At 52.2% G+C, this 21,027-nt stretch overlaps 3 protein-coding genes across 3 annotated transcripts; 2 read left to right on the top strand and 1 right to left on the bottom strand.

Moving 5' to 3' along the window:
- Positions 1–1,601: 1,601 nt before the first annotated feature.
- On the top strand, positions 1,602–12,421 carry LOC102131463 (putative POM121-like protein 1). The gene is given in 8 exon segments (XM_065521785.2): positions 1,602–1,797; positions 2,043–2,174; positions 3,227–3,319; positions 4,253–4,334; positions 9,866–10,012; positions 10,469–10,795; positions 11,051–11,478; positions 11,481–12,421. Coding segments are annotated over 8 exon segments (1,671 nt in total). The 3' UTR covers positions 11,747–12,421.
- Positions 12,422–16,242: 3,821 nt separating this feature from the next.
- Positions 16,243–16,728, top strand: LOC102143795 (cytochrome c oxidase assembly factor 3 homolog, mitochondrial). The gene has a single exon (XM_045364035.3). It carries the CDS (start codon positions 16,266–16,268, stop codon positions 16,584–16,586), a length of 321 nt encoding a protein of 106 aa, XP_045219970.1. The 5' UTR covers positions 16,243–16,265; the 3' UTR covers positions 16,587–16,728.
- Positions 16,729–17,873: 1,145 nt separating this feature from the next.
- Positions 17,874–20,749, bottom strand: LOC102143408 (dnaJ homolog subfamily C member 14-like). Its single transcript, XM_015444641.3, is given in 5 exon segments — positions 17,874–18,163; positions 18,166–18,806; positions 19,117–19,371; positions 19,722–19,764; positions 19,767–20,749. Coding segments are annotated over 5 exon segments (2,124 nt in total). The 5' UTR covers positions 20,662–20,749.
- Between the last annotated feature and the right edge of the window lie 278 nt (positions 20,750–21,027).

Consider the following 21,027-nt stretch of genomic DNA (forward strand, 5'->3'; position numbering starts at 1 on the left):
CTGGGCCCAAGTGATGCTCCCACCTCAGTCTCCTGAGTAGATGGGACTATAAGTGTGCACCAGCATGTCCGGCTAATTTAAAATTATTATTATTATTATTATTATATTTTGTAGAGATAGGGTCTTACTGTGTTTCCCAGGTTGGTCTTGAACTCCTGGCCTCAAGTGATCCTCCTGTCTTGGCCTCCCAAAGTGCTGGGATTACAGGCGTGAGCCACCATGTCCAAGCCTGTCTGTGCCTTTAACCTCCTCTAATCCAACAGTCTTCTTCATCCTTCTGGGTCTTTGCATAGTTCCTCTCCCCCCCACCACCCCCCTCCCCACCATTTTCCTCGTGGCTCTCACTTTTCCCACTTGGGTAGGGAAAAGTTCCTTGACCACCCCATCCCACACCGGGGACCTCGAGCCCCTTCTCCACAGCACCCTTCACAGTTCTATTTAAATGACTCTTCTCCTTCCTCCCACAGTGGGGTCTCTGAGCCCAGGGCTGCATCATCTCTCCTGGGCTGAGTGTGGCACTAAGCATGCTGAGTGCTAGCCTGCACAGAGGCCAGACCTGGGTGGGTCCCAGGACACAGCTGTCAGTGGCTGTCTTGCCATGGAATGAGTGGATGAATTAGTGGGGCTGGGATCCTCTCCCCTTTTACAGTAGGAGGCTGGGGGAGAGGAGCTGGCCAGCCTGTCCACCTCTGCAGCCTGGCATCTGAGGCCCTCATGGCATCTCTGCTGGCCTGCCTTCCCCTGCAGCCCTTCCACCCTTTGCGGGACCCTCGCCACTGCACCCCATTCCTTCTCACCCCAGTGCCTTTGCATAAGCAGTGCTGCCTGTGGCCACCACAGGGCCCTAGGTATGGGCAGAGGGTAGTATCTCCCACACAGCACGTTGTTCTCCCTGTACCCCCAGGGGCTAGTTAGCACTCTGGGTGCCCTGGACCCTGGGGCCTCCCTCAGCAAATTGTGGAGGCTGGCCTGGCACGAATCCAGGCTGATCTGGGAAGGGACATAGCAAGACAGTCCCTGGAGAATGTGTCCCCAGGTCCACCGGGGTCTGGCCCCTGCAGGTCAGTGCATGTGTGCGTGTATGGGTGGGGGGATTGAGGGGATCGCTAATGCTGTCCTTAAGCAGCTGCTGAGGAGAAGCTAGGTCCCTCTAGCCATGTTCATTCACGCAGTCACTCCCTGCAGCCCGTCTCTCTGGAAGGTACAGGAGGAGGTGAGAATTGGGTATTCCGTCAACCCCTCAGACTCCCCCATTCCTGCTGAGTCACCTGTGCCCTGGGACCTCCAGCAGCTGGCTCTACTGATCCCTAGAGCCTCATTAGCCATTCTCTCCCTCCCCCGCGTCATTAAAACACTGCCAGCAAAAGAGCCCTGGGTTCTTTCCCCAGCCCTGCTGGAGACCCAGGGGCTCTGCCCTCTCTGAGCCAAGTCTTCACCTGTGAAATGAAGAGATCTCTGAGGTCCCCAGGAGGGATGACGGGGAGGCCTGGATGGTGGAGAAGGTGCAGGAGAGAGTCCAGATTTGCTGAAAGAGCTGTTAGTTTTGTGATCTCCGCCTGGAGGTTTATGGACGGGCTGAAAAGAGAAGCTGAGCCTTTGCAATGAGTCCAGATCAGGGTTTGTTCCTGCAGGGGCTCCAGATGTGGGGGCAGGGGCTCCAGATGTGGGGGCTGGCACTTGTGACAGGGGGTCCCAAAGCCATAGGCATAGAGAAGATAGGTTGGCAGGAGCAAGGGCAGAATGGGAGCGGGGTCCTGGGGACCCTGTTGGGCCCTGAGGAGGACTGCGGAGGTGTCGGTGAGGGGTGGACATGCAGGCGTGTCAGCAAGACCCTGAGTCCCTGAGCTCAAGTGCAGCGGTGGCCGTGAAGCAGGTTGTGGGGACCCTGGCTTGAGCTTCATTGGTAGCAGGGCTGGGGTGGAAACCGGGGACTGGCGGAGAGGAGATGGAGTGGGGGCTGGCCAAAGCAGTGTGTCCCTCAGGGAGCGTGGCAGAGCGGCAGAGCGGGACGTGCACACAAGTCTGCTCTCCACTTCCTCTAGGAAGTTCCTCAAATTCAGCCAGCCACAGCTGCCCCGGCACCGAGGAGCTGACTGCGGCTCCAGTGCAGGGCCTGCTCCTTCCGCTCCTGTTCCCTTCAGTGTGCCCTGGGCCAGGGGCCAGGAATGGTGGGGGTGAGGAGGCTGGCTGTGCCTGTGGGAAGCCACCAGCTCCGGGGGCTGTCCCTGGGCCCAGGCTGTAGCTCTGTGCATTCAGGCATGCAAGCTGGGTGGGTGACTAGCCACCTTGCCCCTTAGTAATGCATTCACAGTGGAGGGGGCGGTCAGAGGAAACCCCAGGGCTCCTCTGCTTAGCTGGGCCAGGGGTCTCGATGGGGCAGTCTCTCCGTGTGACTCAATTGTCATCACCTCTGTGCTCTATGGCTATTAAATAAAACTTCGCGGCCGGGCACGGTGGCTCAAGCCTGTAATCCCAGCACTCTGGGAGGCTGAGACGGGCGGATCACGAGGGTCAGGAGATCGAGACCATCCTGGCTAACACGGTGAAACCCCATCTCTACTAAAAAAAAATACAAAAAACTAGCCGGGCGAGGTGGCGGGCGCCTGTAGTCCCAGCTACTCGGGAGGCTGAGGCAGGAGAATGGCGTGAACCCGGGAGGCAGAGCTTGCAGTGAGCTGAGATCCGGCCACTGCACTCCAGCCTGGGCGACAGAGCCAGACTCCGTCTCAAAAAAAAAAAACAAACTTGGCAGCCACCTTGGCTGGAGGTTTTATGTCCCAGAGCCCAAGGGCAGTTGGGAGCCAGGGGAGCGCTCAGACGGCAGGGCCAGGCGAGCTCTGTGTGTGGGAGGGAGCTATGGGGGCCTCTGAGGGCTGCTGCAGGGACCCAGCAGGGCCGGGGTGGAGGCAGAGGGTGTGACTGTGGCTTCACCGTCATCAGAGTGGAGGTAGAGATGCGGGCAGAGTCCTTGAAGCTGGCTCAGGGGTCTGTGTGGGGACAGGGCACACCCAGCAGGGGCCTGAGGGTAAGCTAGGGAGGCAGCAGGGTCTTGGAGCTGTCTCCCAAAGGTGGTGGGGAGCCCCAGGAAGGGCAGGGAACAGGAGCAGCCAGCAGGTACAGCTGATCTGCCCTGAGGTCCTGGACACACTGGTCGGGACAGGAAGGCTCATCTTGGAGCTGGTCCTGGAGGGGCCATGTGGGTCACGGCCCCTGGCCCTCTGCTCAGACCACAGAGCACAGGACACCTGTCCGTCCTTTGCTGTGACTGTGCTGCTTGCTCTGGTAGCAGCTGCTGCTGGGCCTTTGGAGGAGGAGGGAGGTTGGCCTGGCTGGGGCCCAGCCCCTGCGTCCGGGCTCTTAGAAGGGAAGGTGATGGTCCTTTTAGGCCCCAGGAGTGCAGGCTGCGTAGTGGGGCCTCAGTACACGTAAACTGGCAGGTCTGGCTTGGGCTTTGCTCAGGACACTGGCTACTGGGTTCTGGGTTCAGAGGCCTCATGAAAACACCTAGCCTCAGTTTCCTCATCTGTCAGGACCAGCGGCTGGCTGGGAGGTGTGTGTGACCATTGGTATCAGCCGGCTTAGTCTACTCCAGGAGACCTTGCCTCCCAGACCCCTGAGCTGACCTCTTCTTTGAGAGCTCAGAGAGGAGAATGACTTGCTCCAGGTCTTACTGCAGGGTCTGGGGCTTCCTGTGGGGACTCAGGCACACCTTGTCCCTGAATACCCGTGCCCTGCCCACTGGACCCTGGAACTGTGCCCCGGCCTCCTGTAGCACTGGCTAGCCAGATCTCTGGGAACCACCCCAGGGCAGGTGGCTCAGCAGGAGGCCAACTCATTAGCCAGCCATGGCCTTGCCTGATGTGGGTAATGAGCTTATGACCTGGTAATGACCTTGTTTGTCTGTTCCTGGCATCAGCAGCCTCAGTTCTTCTTGCAAAGAATGTCTGGACTGGGGTGGGTCTGACCAGTCTGTGCCGCAGGCCCCAGCATCCCAGTCTGCCCTGCATGGGGTGTTGGGCCTGCCAGTATCTACCTGTGTGTGCCCTGAGGGCCCAGACTCAGCCCCCAGTGGGAAAACTCAGAGCTCCTGACAGAGCCCTCCCAATTGCACAACCTGGGCAGGTAATCCCTGACCCACTCTGGGCCTCACTCTCACCACAGCTGATGACAAAGATTCTCTGCTAGGTCAAACTTTATTTAGGCTCCTGAGCCTTCTCCTGGGCACATCTGAGCACTTCCTTATAAACTCCAGTTTTAGCAAGAATCCTGCAAAGTCAGTTTAGCGAGAAGCCCTCATCCTTGACATCTGATCGGATTCCCCCTCTGTCCCGAAGGTGCGGTCTGACCATCCTGGCCGGCCTTCAGCAAGAATCCTGTTAGGGGAATTTAGCCAGAATCCCTGCCGGCTGACGTTTCCTCCTAGTCACTGTCCATGCACCGCCCCCACCCTGCTCCTGGACTGTCAGATCCCACTTGCCCTTGCGGTCTTTGAGACTGAGCCTTTGAGACGAGCAGAATCTCATCTCCGTGGTCCCTTATACCTAGTGAGATAGTCCTGAATAGTCTTCCCTACAGAGCTTTAGCAAGTGTCTTCTTTTTTTTTTTTTTTTTTTTGAGATGGAGTCTCACTCTGTCGCCCAGGCTAGAGTGCAGTGGCACCATCTTGGCTCACTGCAGTCTCCGACTCCCTGGTTCAAGCAATCCTCCTGCCTCAGCCTCCCAAGCAGCTGGGATTATAGGCACCCACCACCACGCCCAGCTAGTGTCATTTTTCATTGAATTTTTTTTTTTTAACAATGGGGACAAAAGAGGGTCTGCAAGCAGGGCTGCTGCTGGGCACCGTGGGAGGGCTGCCTGGCGGGACAGGCCCCCGCATGCAGGGGCCCTTGGGGGCTCCCCTTCCCCTGCCAGCTGGGCTGGGGTCTCTGTGTCTGGATTGTCCTCCCCACCACTTGGGGATGGACCTCCACTGTTATCCTAGGGAAGGGGCCGGGGAGGGGAGTCTGCATGCTGAGTGGGCCTGCCCGAGGCCTCTGCTATCCCAATGCAGCCCTCAGTATTTAGACCTGCCCCCAGTGACCTGCTCCCTCTTGCCCATCATTCCAGGAACTTCCTGCTCCATGCCCGCGCACATCCTGTCCTGAGGCCAGCTTCCCCTGCTCAGCCGCAGGATGCAGCCACCCACCCTCCCAGGAGGCCCTTCCCTGCCCCTGTGGCTTCCTGCTGGCACTCACTGCACTGGGTAGTTCCTCCTGGTGTGTGGGGCCCCAGTCTCTGTCTCCTGTTGGATTTGATTTCTACCAGAGCAGGGACCTCCCTGAGTCTTCACGGCCCAGCAAAGTGCCCAGCATGCTCCTGCACACCATAAATACCTGTCCACGATCACTGAGTGAAGACATCTCATTAAAGATGACATTAAAGAACAGGGCATAGGGCTTGGCATTCAGTAGGCACGCAGTACATGATGGCTTTGTTATTTCCAGTCTGGGGTTGTGTTCGTGCCTCACTTTCCCACCTGGCCTGACAGGAGGGTCTCAGCTGCTGGGCTGGCTGTGTCTCTGTGCCCCTTGCCTGGAAATGCCTGAGGAGGGGCAGGGTCCTCATCCCAGCTCCATCCCAGGGGTTCCCAACCCTCTGACCTTGAGGAGCTTTGGGAGGCAAAGGCTGCAGCCACCCTGCAGCACTGCAAACACAGGCTGGGGCAGGACGATGGGGACAGAGGGTGTGCACATGAGGTGGGAGGGAGGAGAGGGTGTGAGCATGAGATGGGAGGGAGGAGAGGGTGTGCACATGAGGTGGGAGGCAGGAGAGGGTGTGAGCATGAGGTGGGAGGGAGGAGAGGGTGTGAGCATGAGGTGGGAGGGAGGAGAGGGTGTGCACATGAGGTGGGAGGGAGGAGAGGGTGTGAGCATGAGGTGGGAGGGAGGAGAGGGTGTGAGCATGAGGTGGGAGGGAGGAGAGGGTGTGTACATGTGGTGGGGGGATGGAGAGCGTGTGCACATGAGGTGGGGAGGGAGAGGGTGTACACATGAGGTGGGAGGGAGGGAGGGTGTGAGCATGAGGTGGGGGAGGGAAAGGGTGTACACATGGGGTGGGGGAGGGAGAGGGTGTGCACATGGGGTGAGGGAGAGGGTGTACACATGGGGTGGGGGAGGGAGAGGGTGTGCACATGGGGTGAGGGAGAGGGTGTACACATGGGGTGGGGGAGGGAGAGGGTGTGCACATGGGGGGAGGGAGAGGGTGTGCACATGGGATGGGGGAGGGAGAGGGTGTGCACATGGGGTGGGGGGCGCCAGGCTGCGGCCCCACCTGGGCCCTTACCACTCCCGCCCACCCCATGGAACCCCCTCTGAGCCCTTATGCCTCAGCAAGTGGGGGTGAGGGGCTTAAGTGTAGGTCTCTACCCAAGCTTTGCACCAAGTCATGTCAGTCACTGGTATACATCCTTGGAACTGACACCCTCATCAAGGTCTTTCCTCTACATCTTCCTGTCTCAAAATGAGTACGCCTGATGGTGGTTAATTATTCTCTTATGTTATATGTTTACTGGGAGTGTGTGATAACACATGAAATAGTATGTAACATCTATGTCAGCCAAAAGCATGAGGACTGCCTGTCTACCCAACCAGTATTTATCCCCGAATCAGCGCAGTGCTTCACTCCCTTCTCTCCAGATGGGCCTGATTTGTATGTTTCTCTTGCTTTTTATAGATGTTTTCCTAGGTATATGGTATCTTGGAACAGTATGGTTTGTTGTCTGTAAGTGTTATAAATAAAAATGGTAGGCTGTATTTTTAAAAAATTCTTCTAGATCAATATGCTTAAGTAAAAAATGGTATTCTGTGTACGGGCTGGGCTCAGTGGCTCACGCCTGTAATGCCAACAATTTGGGAGGCTGAAGTAGGCCGATTACTTGCGGCCAGGAGTTGGAGACCAGCCTGGCCAACATGGTGAAACCCTGTGTCTACTAAAAATACAAAAATTAGCCAGGTGTGGTGGTGCACACCTGTAATCCCAGCGACACAGGAGGCAGGGGCAGGAGAATCACTTGAACCTAGGAGGCGGAGCTTGCAGTGAGCTGAGATCGAACCACTGCACTCCAGCCTGGGCGACAGAGCAAGACTCTCTCAAAAGAAAAAAAGATATTCTGTGTATGGCTTGTCAAGTTACACACACACACACACACACACACACCCCTTGCTGAATTTTTTATTTAATTTGCATTAAATCTGTAGAACAATTTGGGGAGAATCGACAACTTTATAATATTGAATCTTCCAATCCACAGAGTAGATTATATATTATCTCTCTTATTTAGAATTTTTTAAATGTCTTTCAATCAAGTTTTATAATTTTTTTTTTTTTTGAGACGGAGTCTGGCTCTATTGCCCAGGCTGGGGTGCAGTGGCCAGATCTCAGCTCACTGCAAGCTCCGCCTCCCGGGTTCACGCCATTCTCTGCCTCAGCCTCCCGAGTAGCTGGGACTACAGGCGCCCGCCACCTCGCCCGGCTAGTTTTTTTGTATTTTTTAGTAGAGACGGGGTTTCACCGTGTTAGCCAGGATGGTCTCGATCTCCTGACCCTCGTGATCCGCCCGTCTCGGCCTCCCAAAGTGCTGGGATTACAGGCTTGAGCCACCGCGCCCGGTCAAGTTTTATAATTTTTCAATACAGGTCTTGCATAGTTTTTGTTAGATTCTTCAGTTACCTTTGTTCCTCTTGTTATTGCAAATGGTAAATGTAATGGTCTGGGACTGGCCATTTAATCCCAACATTACTTGTAAGCTTCATCCAGTCTGTTGTGCAGCTGTAGTTGATTCAGTCTGACCACTGTATAAGAAGATTCCAACTAATGAATTCATTCTCCTGTTAATGGACATTTGAATCAGTCTGGATTTTTTGTTGTTGTTGTATTACGGTGTTTCTATGGACATTTTTGCACCTGCCTCTTGGGGCTCCTATGCAAGAGTCCCTCAAAAGAACTGGCCGGGTGCGGTGGCTCACGCCTGTAATCCCAGCACTTTGGGAGGCCGAGATGGGCGGATCACAAGGTCAAGAGATCGAGACCATCCTGGCTAACACGGTGAAACCCCGTCTCTACTAAAAATACAAAAATTTTGTATTTTTGTATTTTTTGTAGTCCCAGCTACACAGGAGGCTGAGACAGGAGAATGGCATGAACCCGGGAGGCGGAGCTTGCAGTGAGTGGAGATTGCGCCACTGCACTGCAGCCTGGGCAACAAGAGCAAAACTCTGTCTCAAAAAAAAAAAGGAAATACCCAAAGTGTGTTTTTCTCGCTAAGAACCAGTAATTGCTTTTCCTGATTTCTGTGTTGTTTTTGAGACTCTATTTTATTTAGTTCTCCTCTGATCTTTATTATTTTTTTCATGGGCTGATTTTGGTTTTGCTTTGTTCTTGCTTTTCTAGATCTTTAAGGTGCATCATCAGTTTATTAATGTGTCATCTTTCTACTTTTTGGATGTAGGCATTTACTGCTACACACTTCCCTCACAGCACTGATTTTGCTGAATCCAAAAGCTTTTGGTATATGGTGTTTCCATTTTCATTTGTTTGAAAACATTTTCGGATTTTCATTTTAATTTTTTCATTGAACCAGTGGTCATTCAGGAGGGTGGGGTTTAATTTTCTTTTTTTTTTTTTTTTTTTTTTTTTTTTTGAGACGGAGTCTGGCTCTGTCGCCCGGGCTAGAGTGCAGTGGCCGGATCTCAGCTCACTGCAAGCTCCGCCCCCCGGGTTTACGCCATTCTCCTGCCTCAGCCTCCCGAGTAGCTGGGACTACAGGCGCCCGCCGCCTCGCCCGGCTAGTTTTTTGTATTTTTTAGTAGAGACGGGGTTTCACCGTGTTCGCCAGGATGGTCTCGATCTCCTGACCTAGTGATCCGCCCGTCTCGGCCTCCCAAAGTGCTGGGATTACAGGCTTGAGCCACCGCGCCCGGCCTAATTTTCATATATGTGTATAGGTTCTGTAGTTTGCCTTGATATCCATTTCTAGTTTTATTCCTCTGTTGTCTGATAATCGGAATGCTATGATTGTGATTTCTTAAAATTTGTAGGGACAGCTTTTGTGGACTAACAAAGGATCTGTTTTGAAGAATGTTTCATGTGCTGATGAAAAAAAGTATATTAATTTATCTAAAAATAGCACACCGATCCTCAAATAACATATATTTTGCAAAATTACAATAGTCTTCAAAACAAACAAAAAAAAACAAAAAGAGACCGAGTGGCTTCGTGTGACATTTTTGCAAAAGAGAGGACACTTGAGTCCTCCTGTCTCCTTCTGCATTCCGACTATCTCATAATCTTGTTAGGTTGAAATACACAAAGAATACCCGGCCTCCCTCAAATAGGTCTGTGTAAAAGAAGGAGTTTGGTTTTGGTTTCTCTTGGTCAATTGCACAGAGATGAAAGCACTGGGTCCTGTGGAAAGTATGTCCCTCCCAGCCTGCCCTGGCCATCACTCCAGCTGCCACTCCAGCAGGATCTGGGTGTCCCAGGCACTTCTGTTCTGAGCAACTCTCCACTCCAGATTCCTAGGAGAAGGGCAGGAGGACACTCAGATATGAATCCCAAAGCTGTCACCTCCTGTGCCAGCTGCTGGACCGGGAATCCAGTTTCCCTGCAGTGACCTATTTGCTGGGCCAGAACCAGGCCTTGGACAGAGTCCGGATAGCTCTTGGGGCTCCAGGCCAGGGAGAGAAGGGGACACTACAATGCATGGACCATACAGTCCTCCAGCCCAGCAGCCTCAAGCCTCAGCAGGAGAGCAGGAATCTTCAGCCATCCACAGGAGGATCTGCAGCCATTGTGCACGCCTGTTCTTCCCACGCGCCTCTCCCTCCAGTACCTATTGTGTGCACCACCCGCCCCCACCAAGGTGTTGCCAGCAGGTGCCTTGTGTGCATCCCTGGCCGCGCCAGTCCCTTAAGATCTCCCTTCCTACGAAGATCTGTGACTCGCACCGTCTTTGCACGCATACCCACTCGCTCAGGTTGGAAAGATGCATTGCTCGTCAACAGGGGAAACTGCTCATGTAGCCTTTGGCTGAGTTGGCAGCTAAGGCAGATGCTCAGAGCCCAGCTCTCGAGAGTTGAAGCATCCCACGGTTCCCCACTGCTCCCAGGAGTGGTTACCTGGGCACTCTCTGCCTGTCACCCCTCTCCTGTCCCGGGGGCTGAAGACCTGCCAGTAGGGCTCAGTTGCCTGGAGCCCGCTCACCCCATCCCCCAGTTCACTTTGCGTGTGGGATCTCCCTGTTGCCACTGCCCCTGGACGGAGTGAAAGGCCATCCTACAAGTACCCAGACACTTGGCATCAGTGGTGTGTCAAAACAACTCCAAGGGTTTTCCGTGATCCTGCAAGCCCTGTGTTCCTTGCTGGCCATTCTGCCTTCAATTTGAATGCACAGGTACCACAGCAAGCCAGCGCTTTGTGCTCCCAATTCCAGGGTGTCCTGCAGCTCAGCCAGTGCACTGAGCACAAGGACTCTCTGTGGGGCCCAGAAGCAGGGAGTCACCCCTTTGGGGCCCACAACACCCGGCTGTGCTCCAGACTCATGTCCAGAGAAGATCATGTTGAAGGCCCTTAAGGAGAAGGGGGCAGGGATGCCTGAGCAGGACAAGGACCCCAGGGTCCAAGAGAGTCATGATCAGAGAAGGGTTCCCGAGAGCACCGGGGATGCACGGTCTACATTTAGGTCCCTGCGGGACGATGGAGGCCTCTCTCCCTTCGTGCCCAGGCCTGGACCTCTGCAGAGAGACCTCCATGCCCAGATGTCAGAAGTCTGGGATAGGCCGGGCGCGGTGGCTCAAGCCTGTAATCCCAGCACTTTGGGAGGCCGAGACGGGTGGATCACGAGGTCAGGAGATCGAGACCATCCTGGTTAACACGGTGAAACCCCGTCTCTACTAAAAAATTCAAAAAACTAGCTGGGCGAGGTGGCGGGCGCCTGTAGTCCCAGTTACTCGGGAGGCTGAGGCAGGAGAATGGCGTGAACCCGGGAGGCGGAGCTTGCAGTGAGCTGAGATCCGGCCACTGCACTCCAGCCTGGGCAACAGAGCGAGACTCCGTCTCAAAAAAAAAAAAAAAAAAGAAGTCTGGGATATACCCAGAGATCTCAGTCCTCCTGGATGAGCTCATGCCCCAAACGAAATGCCATCTTGAGCTCCTACAGCTCCCCAGAAGGCTTCCCGTCACTAAAGAGGAGGAGAGGGCCAGCCTCATCCCACTGTTGGCTGCCCCTGAAGTCCTCAAAGACGGTGAGTGAGGACCGGCCTCAGGCTGTTTCTTGGGGTCTCGCCCAGTGTGAAAAGGTAGCAGATGCAGCACCAGGGCAGACACTTGCCCCCAGGAATGGCTCCCTGACATCCCAGGCCTCTAGGCCCCGTAGACACAAGTTTCCCCTGCTGCCGCTCAGGCAAGGGGAGCCTCTGATGCTGCCACCTGCCTTACAGCTGGGGTCCGGGTCACTGTTGAAGACCTGGACCTCGAGAAGGAGGTGGCATTCCGGTGCAACAGTGCACTGTGGGATGAGGCTAAGGCCCTCTGGGACTGCAGACCCTCACGGCCTTCCCACACTTTGTCCTCACTTGCAACAGGGACTTCTCGTCTGCCTGTTGTACATAAAGCACCCAGCCTGGATGTACAGCAGAAGAGACACAAGTCCCAAGACTTTGTGGCTGTCTTTCTGGGCTCTCTTATCTGTGCCATTGATCTATGTGTCTAGTTTTATGCTAGGACCGTGCTGTTTTGGTTAGCACGCACTTGTCAAAAATTTTGTCATTCTAATTTGCAGTGAAATGGGATGCCTTTAGTTTTGTTGTTTTTGGTGAGGATGACTTTGGTTCTTTGAGCTCTTTTTTGGTTTCATATGAGTTTTATGATTTTCCAGTTCTGTGAGTGATGATGTTGGTATTTTGGTAGAGGTTGTATTGAATCTCTAGACTGCTTTGGGCAGTGTGGTCATTTTAGTGCTATGAATTCCTTCTGTGGGCATGAAATGATTGTCCATTTCTTTCTCTCCTCTTAAACATTTTCATCAGTGTTTTCTAGTTTTCCTTGTAGAAATCTTTCACCTCCTTGGTAAAACTTTTTCTGCGGCGTATCGTTTTCATTTTGTTGCTGTTGTACATGGGATTGCCTTCTTAATTTCTTTCCCAACTGGACCATTATTGGTGTATAAAATGCTGCTGATTTTTGTATGTTGATTTTGTATCCTGCAAATGAGTGTATTAATTTATTTATCAAGTCTAGAGTTTTCTGGTGGAGACTTTACGTGTTTCTAAATCCAAGATCACATCTTCATCAGACAAGGATAATTTGATGTCCTCTTTTCCAATGTGGGTGGCTTTTATTTTTCTCTCCTGCGTGATTGTGTGATTTCAAATAAAAGTGGTGAGAACGGGCATCCTCCTCTTGTTACTGTTTACACAGGAAATGCTTTTAACTTTTCCCCATCCTGTAGTAGGTTAGCTATGGCTTTGTCATATACAGCTTTTATTATTTCTAGGTTTTGTTTTTTTTTTTTTTTAATAGACGGATTCTGGCTCGTGTCACCCAGGCTGTAGTGCAATGGTGCAACCTTGGCTCACAGCAACCTCCACCTCCCAGGTTCAAGCAATTCTCCTGCCTCAGCCTCCCGAGTAGCTGGGAGGCGCTTGCCACCCCGCCCGGCTAATTTTTGTACTTTTGGTAGAGATGGGGTTTCACCATGTTGGTCACGCTGGTCTCGAACTCCTGACCTCAGGTGATCCACCCACCCCAGCCTCCCAAAGTGCTGGGATTACACGCGTGAGCCACTGGGCCTGGCCATTTTCAGGTATGTTTCTTCTATGCCTAGTTTGTTCCTTTTTTCAAGACATGGTGTCACTCTGTTTTTCATGCTGGAGTGCAGTGACACCATCATAGCTGTAGCTTTGAACTCATGGGCTTAAGCCACTTCAGCCTTTCGAGTAGCTGGGACTACAGGTACATGTCACCAGAGCTGGCTAATTTTTATTTTAATTTTTTTGTAGAGATCTATGTTCCTCAGGTTGGTCTTGAACTGCTGACCTCAAGTGATTCTCCCAACTCAGCCTCCCAAAAGCACTGGGTGGACAAGCATGAGCCACTGCCTGACCCAGAGTCACATTTTAACATCACATCCTCACCGCTGGGCTCAAGTTTTGGCAGTGACTCAAAACCCTAAGGGAGAGTTTCTGGTCAGGCCCCGCCCAGTCTGTGCATAGGAGGGGAATGGAGAAATGGCCTGTGGATGATTCTTTTGGAGAACTGGCCAGACAAGCGCTAAGATGCCGTTTCCTGGAAGACAGGGTCATGTGATGTCCAGTCCAGCTGCCAGGTCCAGGGCCCTCGGCACCATCTAGTTTGGGAGCTCGCCCAGAAGCAACCTCGGTTGCCCAAAGCAGCTGGTCTCCCTTCCGATCTGGTCCCATTTGAGAGATGCAACTGGGCTGTCTTCCAGGAAACCATTTCTGTGCATGCCTGTCTTTGTCCCCGCACTGGCTGGCCTCTCTGTACCGTGAGAACTTGGGTTATGCAAGGCTCTGCCAGTCAGCTGAGCATCACGAAGCAGCTCTCTTCTGTTCCAGTGAGGCCGACAGGCTCCAACACCCCTGCCCCGGGTCTGACCGTTCTCCCCCTCACCCAGAAGTGACCCCCAACCCGATCCTGCTTCCTGTCTTCTGGCAGCTGCTCTGGGGAAGGGCATTTGGGCCTCAAGGGCTGAGCGTGTCATTTTCTGTTTTCTGTTTTTCTTTCCAGAGCTGTTTGGGACAGCCCATGCGTCAGTCCATGTACTGCTTCTTTGGAAGGCAATTGGGGCTAAAAGTTCTTGTGAGATTTGTGGATGAAATCTGCCTTCACTACATGGATAGAACCAGCACGCTTCCACTGCACAACTCTGCAACCTTACTACATTTATTTATTTTTATTTTTTATTTTATTTAATTTTTTTGAGATGGAGTCTCACTCTGTTGCCCAGGCTGAAGTGCAGTGGCTCAATCTCAGCTCACTGCACCCTCCACCTCCTGGTTCAAGCAATTCTCCTGTCTCAGCCTCCGGAGTAGCTGGGACTAGGCACATGCCACAATGCCCAGTTAATTTTTGTATATTTAGTAGAGACAGGGTTTCGTCATAGTAGTCAGGCTGGTCTCGAACTCCTGACCTTGGGTGATCCACCCGCCTCAGCCTCGCAAAGTGCTGGGATTACTGGCAAAGTTTATTTATTTAGAGACAGGGTCTTGCTCTGTCGCCCAGGCTGGAGTGCAGTGGTGCCATCTCAACTCACTGCAGCCTATGCCTCCGGGGTTCAGACGATTCTCATGCCTCAGCCTCTTGAGTAACTGGGACCAGAGCCGCACGCCACCACACAGGGCTAATTTTTTCTTTCTTTCTTTCGTTTTTTTTTTTTTTTTTGTAGAGACAAGGTTTCACCATGTTGGCCAGGCTGGTCTTGAACTCCTGACCTCAGGTGATCTGCCTGCCTTGTCCTCTCAAAGTACTAGGCTTACAGCTCTGAACCACCGTGCCCAGCCTCTCAGTACATTTAAATGATGCGATAGCTCGTGCCTGTAATCCCAGCACTTTGGGAGGCCGAGGCAGGCAGATCACCTGAGGTCAGAAGTTCGACACCAGCCTAGCCAACGTGGTGTTTTGGTTGTTTTTTTTTCCAAATGGGGGGACAGGGGACCTGAATCTGTCCCATAAGACTCCAATGCCATATACAATAAATAGAGACAATAAAGGGTGTTGGGCAAAAACATAATGGGGATATTGTGATATAAAAATCCAGATTCTCAGAAACTCTATAGGTCATTTGACCAGCTTCCACAAAAATTAAACTGTAAGAATCAGGTTAAACCTATAGATTTAAAAAAGATTTAAGAGACGCATCAGCCAATTATATATGGATTTATGTGAGTCCTGATCCAAACATAAAAATAGACAGTAAACAAAACAGAAATATTTATAAGATTGTTGGAAATTTAAATACTCATTGAATAAGGTATGATTTAAGGAATGATTATCAATTATTTTAAGGACTGATAATGGTATTATGATTATATTTTTAAAAGAATCTTTCTCGAATGGCGTGAACACGGGAGGCAGAGCTTGCAGTGAGCAGAGATCTGGCCACTGCACTCCAGCCTGGGCGACAGAGCGAGACTCCGTCTCAAAAAAAAAACAAAAAAAAAAAGGAGAATCCTCTTTCCAAGATAATAAAATATTTATGGATGAAATGATATGATGTCTGGAATCTGCTTCAGAATAATAAGAGGGGAGGGTGGGTATCAGGGAGTTACAACTGGCTGTGAGTTGATAATGGTGATGAGTGTGATGAGCGTATTGGGCTGAAATATCAATCCATCTACTTTTGTATGTCGAAAATGTCCTGTAATGAGATGGAACACTGTAAACACCAATGCATCCTGCCTATTCCAACAAAAACGCAGTTGAAGTCTCAAACTGAGTGTCACTCATACCTGTGCTAATCTTGGATTTGTTCTCCACGGTGGTCACGGCAGGGGCAGATGCTGAAGATGCCACAGATGGGCAGGTGCTTTTCTTTCCTTTAACACCATTAGTCACTGTTACCCCTCTGGCCATTCCAGCTAAAAGGTCATCACTGCTCTTGGTCTAGAAGCAACAGAAAATAAAAGCAAATTTACTAGATGAAGCAAGATTAGATATTTTGAGACTCAACAATGCTCCTGACTATTTTTTTTTTTTGAGACGGAGTCTCGCTGTGTCGCCCAGGCTGGAGTGCAGTGGCGTGATCTCAGCTCACTGCAAGCTCCGTCTCCCAGATTCATGCCATTCTCCTGCCTCAGCCTCCCGAGTAGCTGGGATTACAGGCGCCCGCCACCACGCCTGGATAATTTTTTGTATTTTTAGTAGAGACAGGGTTTCACCGTGTTAGCCAGGATGGTCTCGATCTCCTGACCTCGTGATCTGCCTGCCTCGGCCTCCCAAAGTGCTGGGATTATAGGCATGAGCCACCACGCCCGGCCAGCTCTTGATTTTTTTTTTTTTTTTTTTTGCCAGTTATACATTTATAGAAAGATAATCCCCTGGCTTTAAATAGGTATATACATACAAATATGAACAAACTTAAAAAAAATACAAACCCTTGGATCACATGGGGGCTTCTGGGAACCCCCGTATCCTTCCCCCTCACCCAAGGGCATTGGGCATGAATCTACTTTTTTAAAATGATTGGGCAACGCGAAGAGAGGAGCGGCAACATGGCGGCTTCGGGAGCTGGTGACCCTCTGGATGCTAAGCGTGGAGAGGCCCCTTTCGCTCAGCGTGTCGACCCGACGCGGGAGAAGCTGACACCCGAGCAACTGTATTCCATGCGGCGGGCGCAGCTTGCCCAGTGGCAGAGGGTCCTACCGCAGCGGCAGACCCGGAACATCGTGACCGGCCTAGGCATCGGGGCCCTGGTGTTAGCTATTTATGGTTACACCTTCTACTCGATTTCCCAGGAGCGTTTCCTAGATGAGCTAGAAGACGAGGCCAAAGCTGCCCGAGCCCGAGCTCTGGCAAGGGCATCAGGATCCTAATCTGGATGGGTATTGATCATGTCCAACCTGCTGGAGCCCCTTCAGATGGTGGATGATGCCCCATGACCCTGTAGAAATTGAATCCTGCTCACAACATTGTTGGCCTTCTTACTAACCTTGGGCCATGATTGATCCCAAGAAACCAGGGACTTAAGCATTTGGCTACTGTCAAAAGAACAGAACTTTGCCCACTGCACACTTGCTGTGTACAGTGACTGAGCCCTTTCTTGTAGTTTGTTTCCTTGAGAGATGTGCGTGCGACCGTGGCTTTTCCCAGTGTTTCTGACTTTGTGGTTTACCCCGTTCACCTTCCAGGGATGCGATTATTATGAGGTTAGGCATGGCAGCTCTGTACAGTGTTTGAGCCTAAAGTGGTATAGATAGGGTCAAATTGAGATAATAAACTGAGTCATTCTCCTGGAAAAAAAAAAAAAAGATTAATTTTGGCCATCCTTGCAGAAAAGAGCCTAAAATTGGGTGATTTACCCACAAAGTGAAAGTCGAGGGAAAATTCCGTTTCCATTCTCTGAACTCTGAACTCATACCGCATAGGTAACCTCCTATCATTAGGGCTGAATGCTTTCTTGTTCTGTCTTTTAAATGTTGTATCAGGGTAAAGGAGAGGGCTCCCTCCTGAGATGGGTCAAGAAAGAAGATAGACTTGTGGCTTTAAAAGGGTGGGAAAAAGTCTCATCTGCCCTCAAAAGCAAATGGCATGACAAAGGCATAGAGACCCCAGGGAAATACCCAGTTCCCACACCTAAAGGGATATACTGTCCAGCCCAGGTCCAGGCCCTGGGTTCTTTACTCTAGCTACCCCCTATTTCTTCGGTGTTTTCAAAAGACAAGATTCAGGTCCGGCGCGGTGGCTCATGCCTGTAATCCAGCACTTTGGGAGGCCAGGACGGGTGGATCGCCTGAGCTCAGGAGCTCGAGACCAGCCTGGGCAACATGGTGAAACCCCGTCTCTACTAAAAATCCAAAAAAGAATTCGTTGAGCCAGGTGTGGTGGTGCGTGCCTGTAATCCCAGCTACTCAGGTGGCCGAGATGGGAGAATTGCTTGAACCCAGGAAACAGAGGTTGCAGTAAACCAAGATCACACCACTGCACCCCAGCTGGGCAACACAGCGAGACTCTGTCTCAAAAAAAAAAAAAAAAAAAAAAAAAAAAAAAAAAAAGATTCAGTTCCTAGGTGTTGGGGGAGGAGGGAGAAATCAAACTCCATCCTGCGCTGTACACAGTCCTTTCCACTCCCTGACATTGTTTTGAGGAAAGAGAAGGGGCCTTCAACGTTGGAAGGGCCTCCTCACTTTCGTCCGCCGCGTCGGTTTCGTTTCTCCCTTGGGTACTGTGCGGTTGGGCTTAGAGGCTGCAGTGGCTCCGGGGGCAGGCTGAGGAGCTGCAAAGAAGTTCCCACTGGGCGTCTGCGCTGGGTGTACTTGGAAGATCCGACTCAAGAAATCCTGAAGATCAGCAGAAGGGGCGTCCGGGGTGGCTCTCTGCCGCCCTCTGGTGCCTGGAATCCGAGAACCAAATGAGAGATGTGAGGGGACTCTGCGGGTCTGGGGAGATATGTAGGACGCTGGCCTCCAGCCCACTGTGTGTTGTCATACACCTTTCCATCCATCAGTGCTAAGTAGGTGATCTTGAGGCCCAACAAGCTTGACTCTGCCCAAAAGTCTCCTTCCTTAGCGGGACGCAGCCTATCACACGCAGCATAGTATCTGGCACTCTTAGGTTCCTGGTTCACCTCAAACCTCCTATGCTTTCCTTGGCATCGGCCACACATCAAAGTATTCACTGCCTCCTTGAGGTCATCTTGCAGCTTGGACAGAAATTCATTTACTGACCGGCTCAGCTCATTCTCTGCCATTCCTTTCATCTCATATTCCTTCCGCTTTTCAGCATTGCTGACAATGTCCCAAGCTGCGCGCAAAACCTTGAAGGCCTCCTCAGCCCGGGGGTGATGAGTTTTGTCGGGATGAACCATCACTGCCAGCTGTCTATAGGCCTTCTTCAGTTCAGCGTCTGATGCTGTGGCCTCAACGCCTAGTACATGGAAAGGGTTTAACTCATCCTCAGGAACCCCAGCCAAGGTCAAGAGTTGAGCCACTTCCTCTTCAGGCTGGCAGTAGCGCCCAGTAGCTACAGGTGCATTCCCCTGCCTATTAGTATTCTGCTTGACCCAAGGCAACTCCAGCCAACCCCACTGAATTATTCTTTTTTTTTTTTTTTAAAGACAGAATCTGGCTCTGTTGCCCAGGCTGGAGTGCAGTGGCGCAATCTCAGCTCACTGCAAGCTCCACCTCCCGGATTCATGCCATTCTCCTGCCTCGGCCTCTGGAGTAGTCCGGCCTTGGGACTACAGGCGCCCACCACCACGCCCAGCTAATTTTTTGTATTTTTAGTAGAGATGGGGTTTCACCGTGTTAGCCAGGATGGTCTCGATCTCCTGACCTCATGATCCACCCGCCTTGGCCTCCCAAAGTGCTGGGATTACAGACGTGAGCCACCGCACCCGACCCCCACTGAATTATTCTTACCAGCCACTGCCATGACCTGCTATCTCTCAGCAGAGTCAAGCAACGCTGCGAGGCTGGAGAATCCAGCCAAGAGAAAAGCCAGGTGGCCTTATCCCTCCAGCCTAACCGGTCACCTAGTCCCTCCAGAAACCACCATCCCAACTGTAGAAAGCCCAAAAAGAGGGCCAGAGCCCGGGGCAGTAAAGCACCCAGCAGCTTAAGAAAATGGGTAAACAATCCTACTCCACAGTAAAACCCCTGGCTTAGAAACTGAAACGTGGCGGGGCGCGGTGGCTCAAGCCTGTAATCCCAGCACTTTGGGAGGCCGAGACGGGCGGATCACGAGGTCAGGAGATCGAGACCATCCTGGCTAACACGGTGAAACCCCGTCTCTACTAAAAAATACAAAAAACTAGCCGGGCGAGGTGGCGGGCGCCTGTAGTCCCAGCTACTCGGGAGGCTGAGGCAGGAGAATGGCGTGAACCCGGGAGGCGGAGCTTGCAGTGAGCTGAGATCCGGCCACTGCACTCCAGCCTGGGCGACAGAGGGAGACTCCGTCCAAAAAAAAAAAAAAAAAGAAAACAGGTAAACAATCCTACTCCACAATAAAACTCCTGGCTTAGAAACTGAAACATGACCTGGGCCCAGCCCCCAGCCGCCCTGTCCAGACTCCCATCCAAACTTGAAAAAGGTCCGAATCACTGCTTTTCAGCTGCCTGCATGCATAGATGGTGTGCCCACAAGTTTCTACATACTCTCCCACCAACACCAGCAGTTCAATGAGCCACGAAAAGCCTGCCTGTCCAAGTTGACATAGTTCCTCAGCTCCCCACAATCCCAGGCCTCTGCGCTTATCTGCCTGACTTCATTTCTGGCCCAGTCGATGTTGACCAGGGGACCTGGGATCCCTACGTCCACCCTCCCGAGTATCCGCCTTCGTTGGAAAGTGGTGCCGCTGTCTCCGGAATAGGGCTTTCTTTCCGCTGGACACACGTGAAAAATCACTGGGGAACTTAAGAGATTCTTCATCATCATATTCCTCTTCCAACTCTTCATCTTCCCCCAAGGCTGGAGAGGCATAGAGGTGGCAAGAGTTGCTAGAAGAGCCATTTCCTCCCTCAGAGTAAGGCCCTTCTGGAATTCCGGGTGTTCCCTGGCAGCTGCAAGCAGATGGAATGGAAAGAAAAGAAGGGTTCCCATCCTCCTGGTACCCAGCCTCGTTTTCTTTTAAGAGTTCCTGGTCCACTCCTGACTCTTCTTCTGAAGATGTCTCACTCTGGTCAGGGTCCTCTGCATCTCTAGGTGGTCCTGGACCCCTTGGGGGGCCATGGCTTGGGTCCAACCAATGAGCTGGGTTTGGGTGCTGTGTGTACTTAGGACCAGAGTGCTCTGTGAGGCAGCGGGTGCCATTAGGAGCAGTCCCTGCTGAGTCTGTAAGTCCTGAGAATGAAGGTGTTTCAGGGTCCACGGAGGGTCCTAAAGTCCTGAGGGAGGCACCACCACTGTGGTGGGCTCCACACAACTCTCTTTCTCCAGGGTGCTTCTGGGCCATGACCCCGGGGCTTCCTGAGGGTCTCAGGTAACAGGCGTCATGGTGTGTTCTGATGCCGAAGAAGGGCGGTAACTCCTCCCCCTCGAGCCACCAGGCCTGGTACCAGCCAGCTCTGGATTTTTTTTTTTTTTTTTTTGAGATGGAGTCTTGCTCTGTTGCCCAGGCTGGAGTGCAGTGGCACGATCTCGGCTCACTGAAACCTCTGCCTCCTGGGTTCACGCCATTCTCCTGCCTCAGCCTCCTGAGTAGCTGGGACTACAGGCGCTTGCCCCTATGCCCGGCTAATTTTTTGTATTTTTAGTAGAGACGGGGTTTCACCGTGTTAGCCAGGATGGTCTCGATCTCCTGACCTCGTGATCCGCCCGT

This window comes from Macaca fascicularis, chromosome 10 (assembly GCF_037993035.2).
Source record: "Macaca fascicularis isolate 582-1 chromosome 10, T2T-MFA8v1.1".
Lineage (NCBI taxonomy): Eukaryota > Metazoa > Chordata > Mammalia > Primates > Cercopithecidae > Macaca > Macaca fascicularis.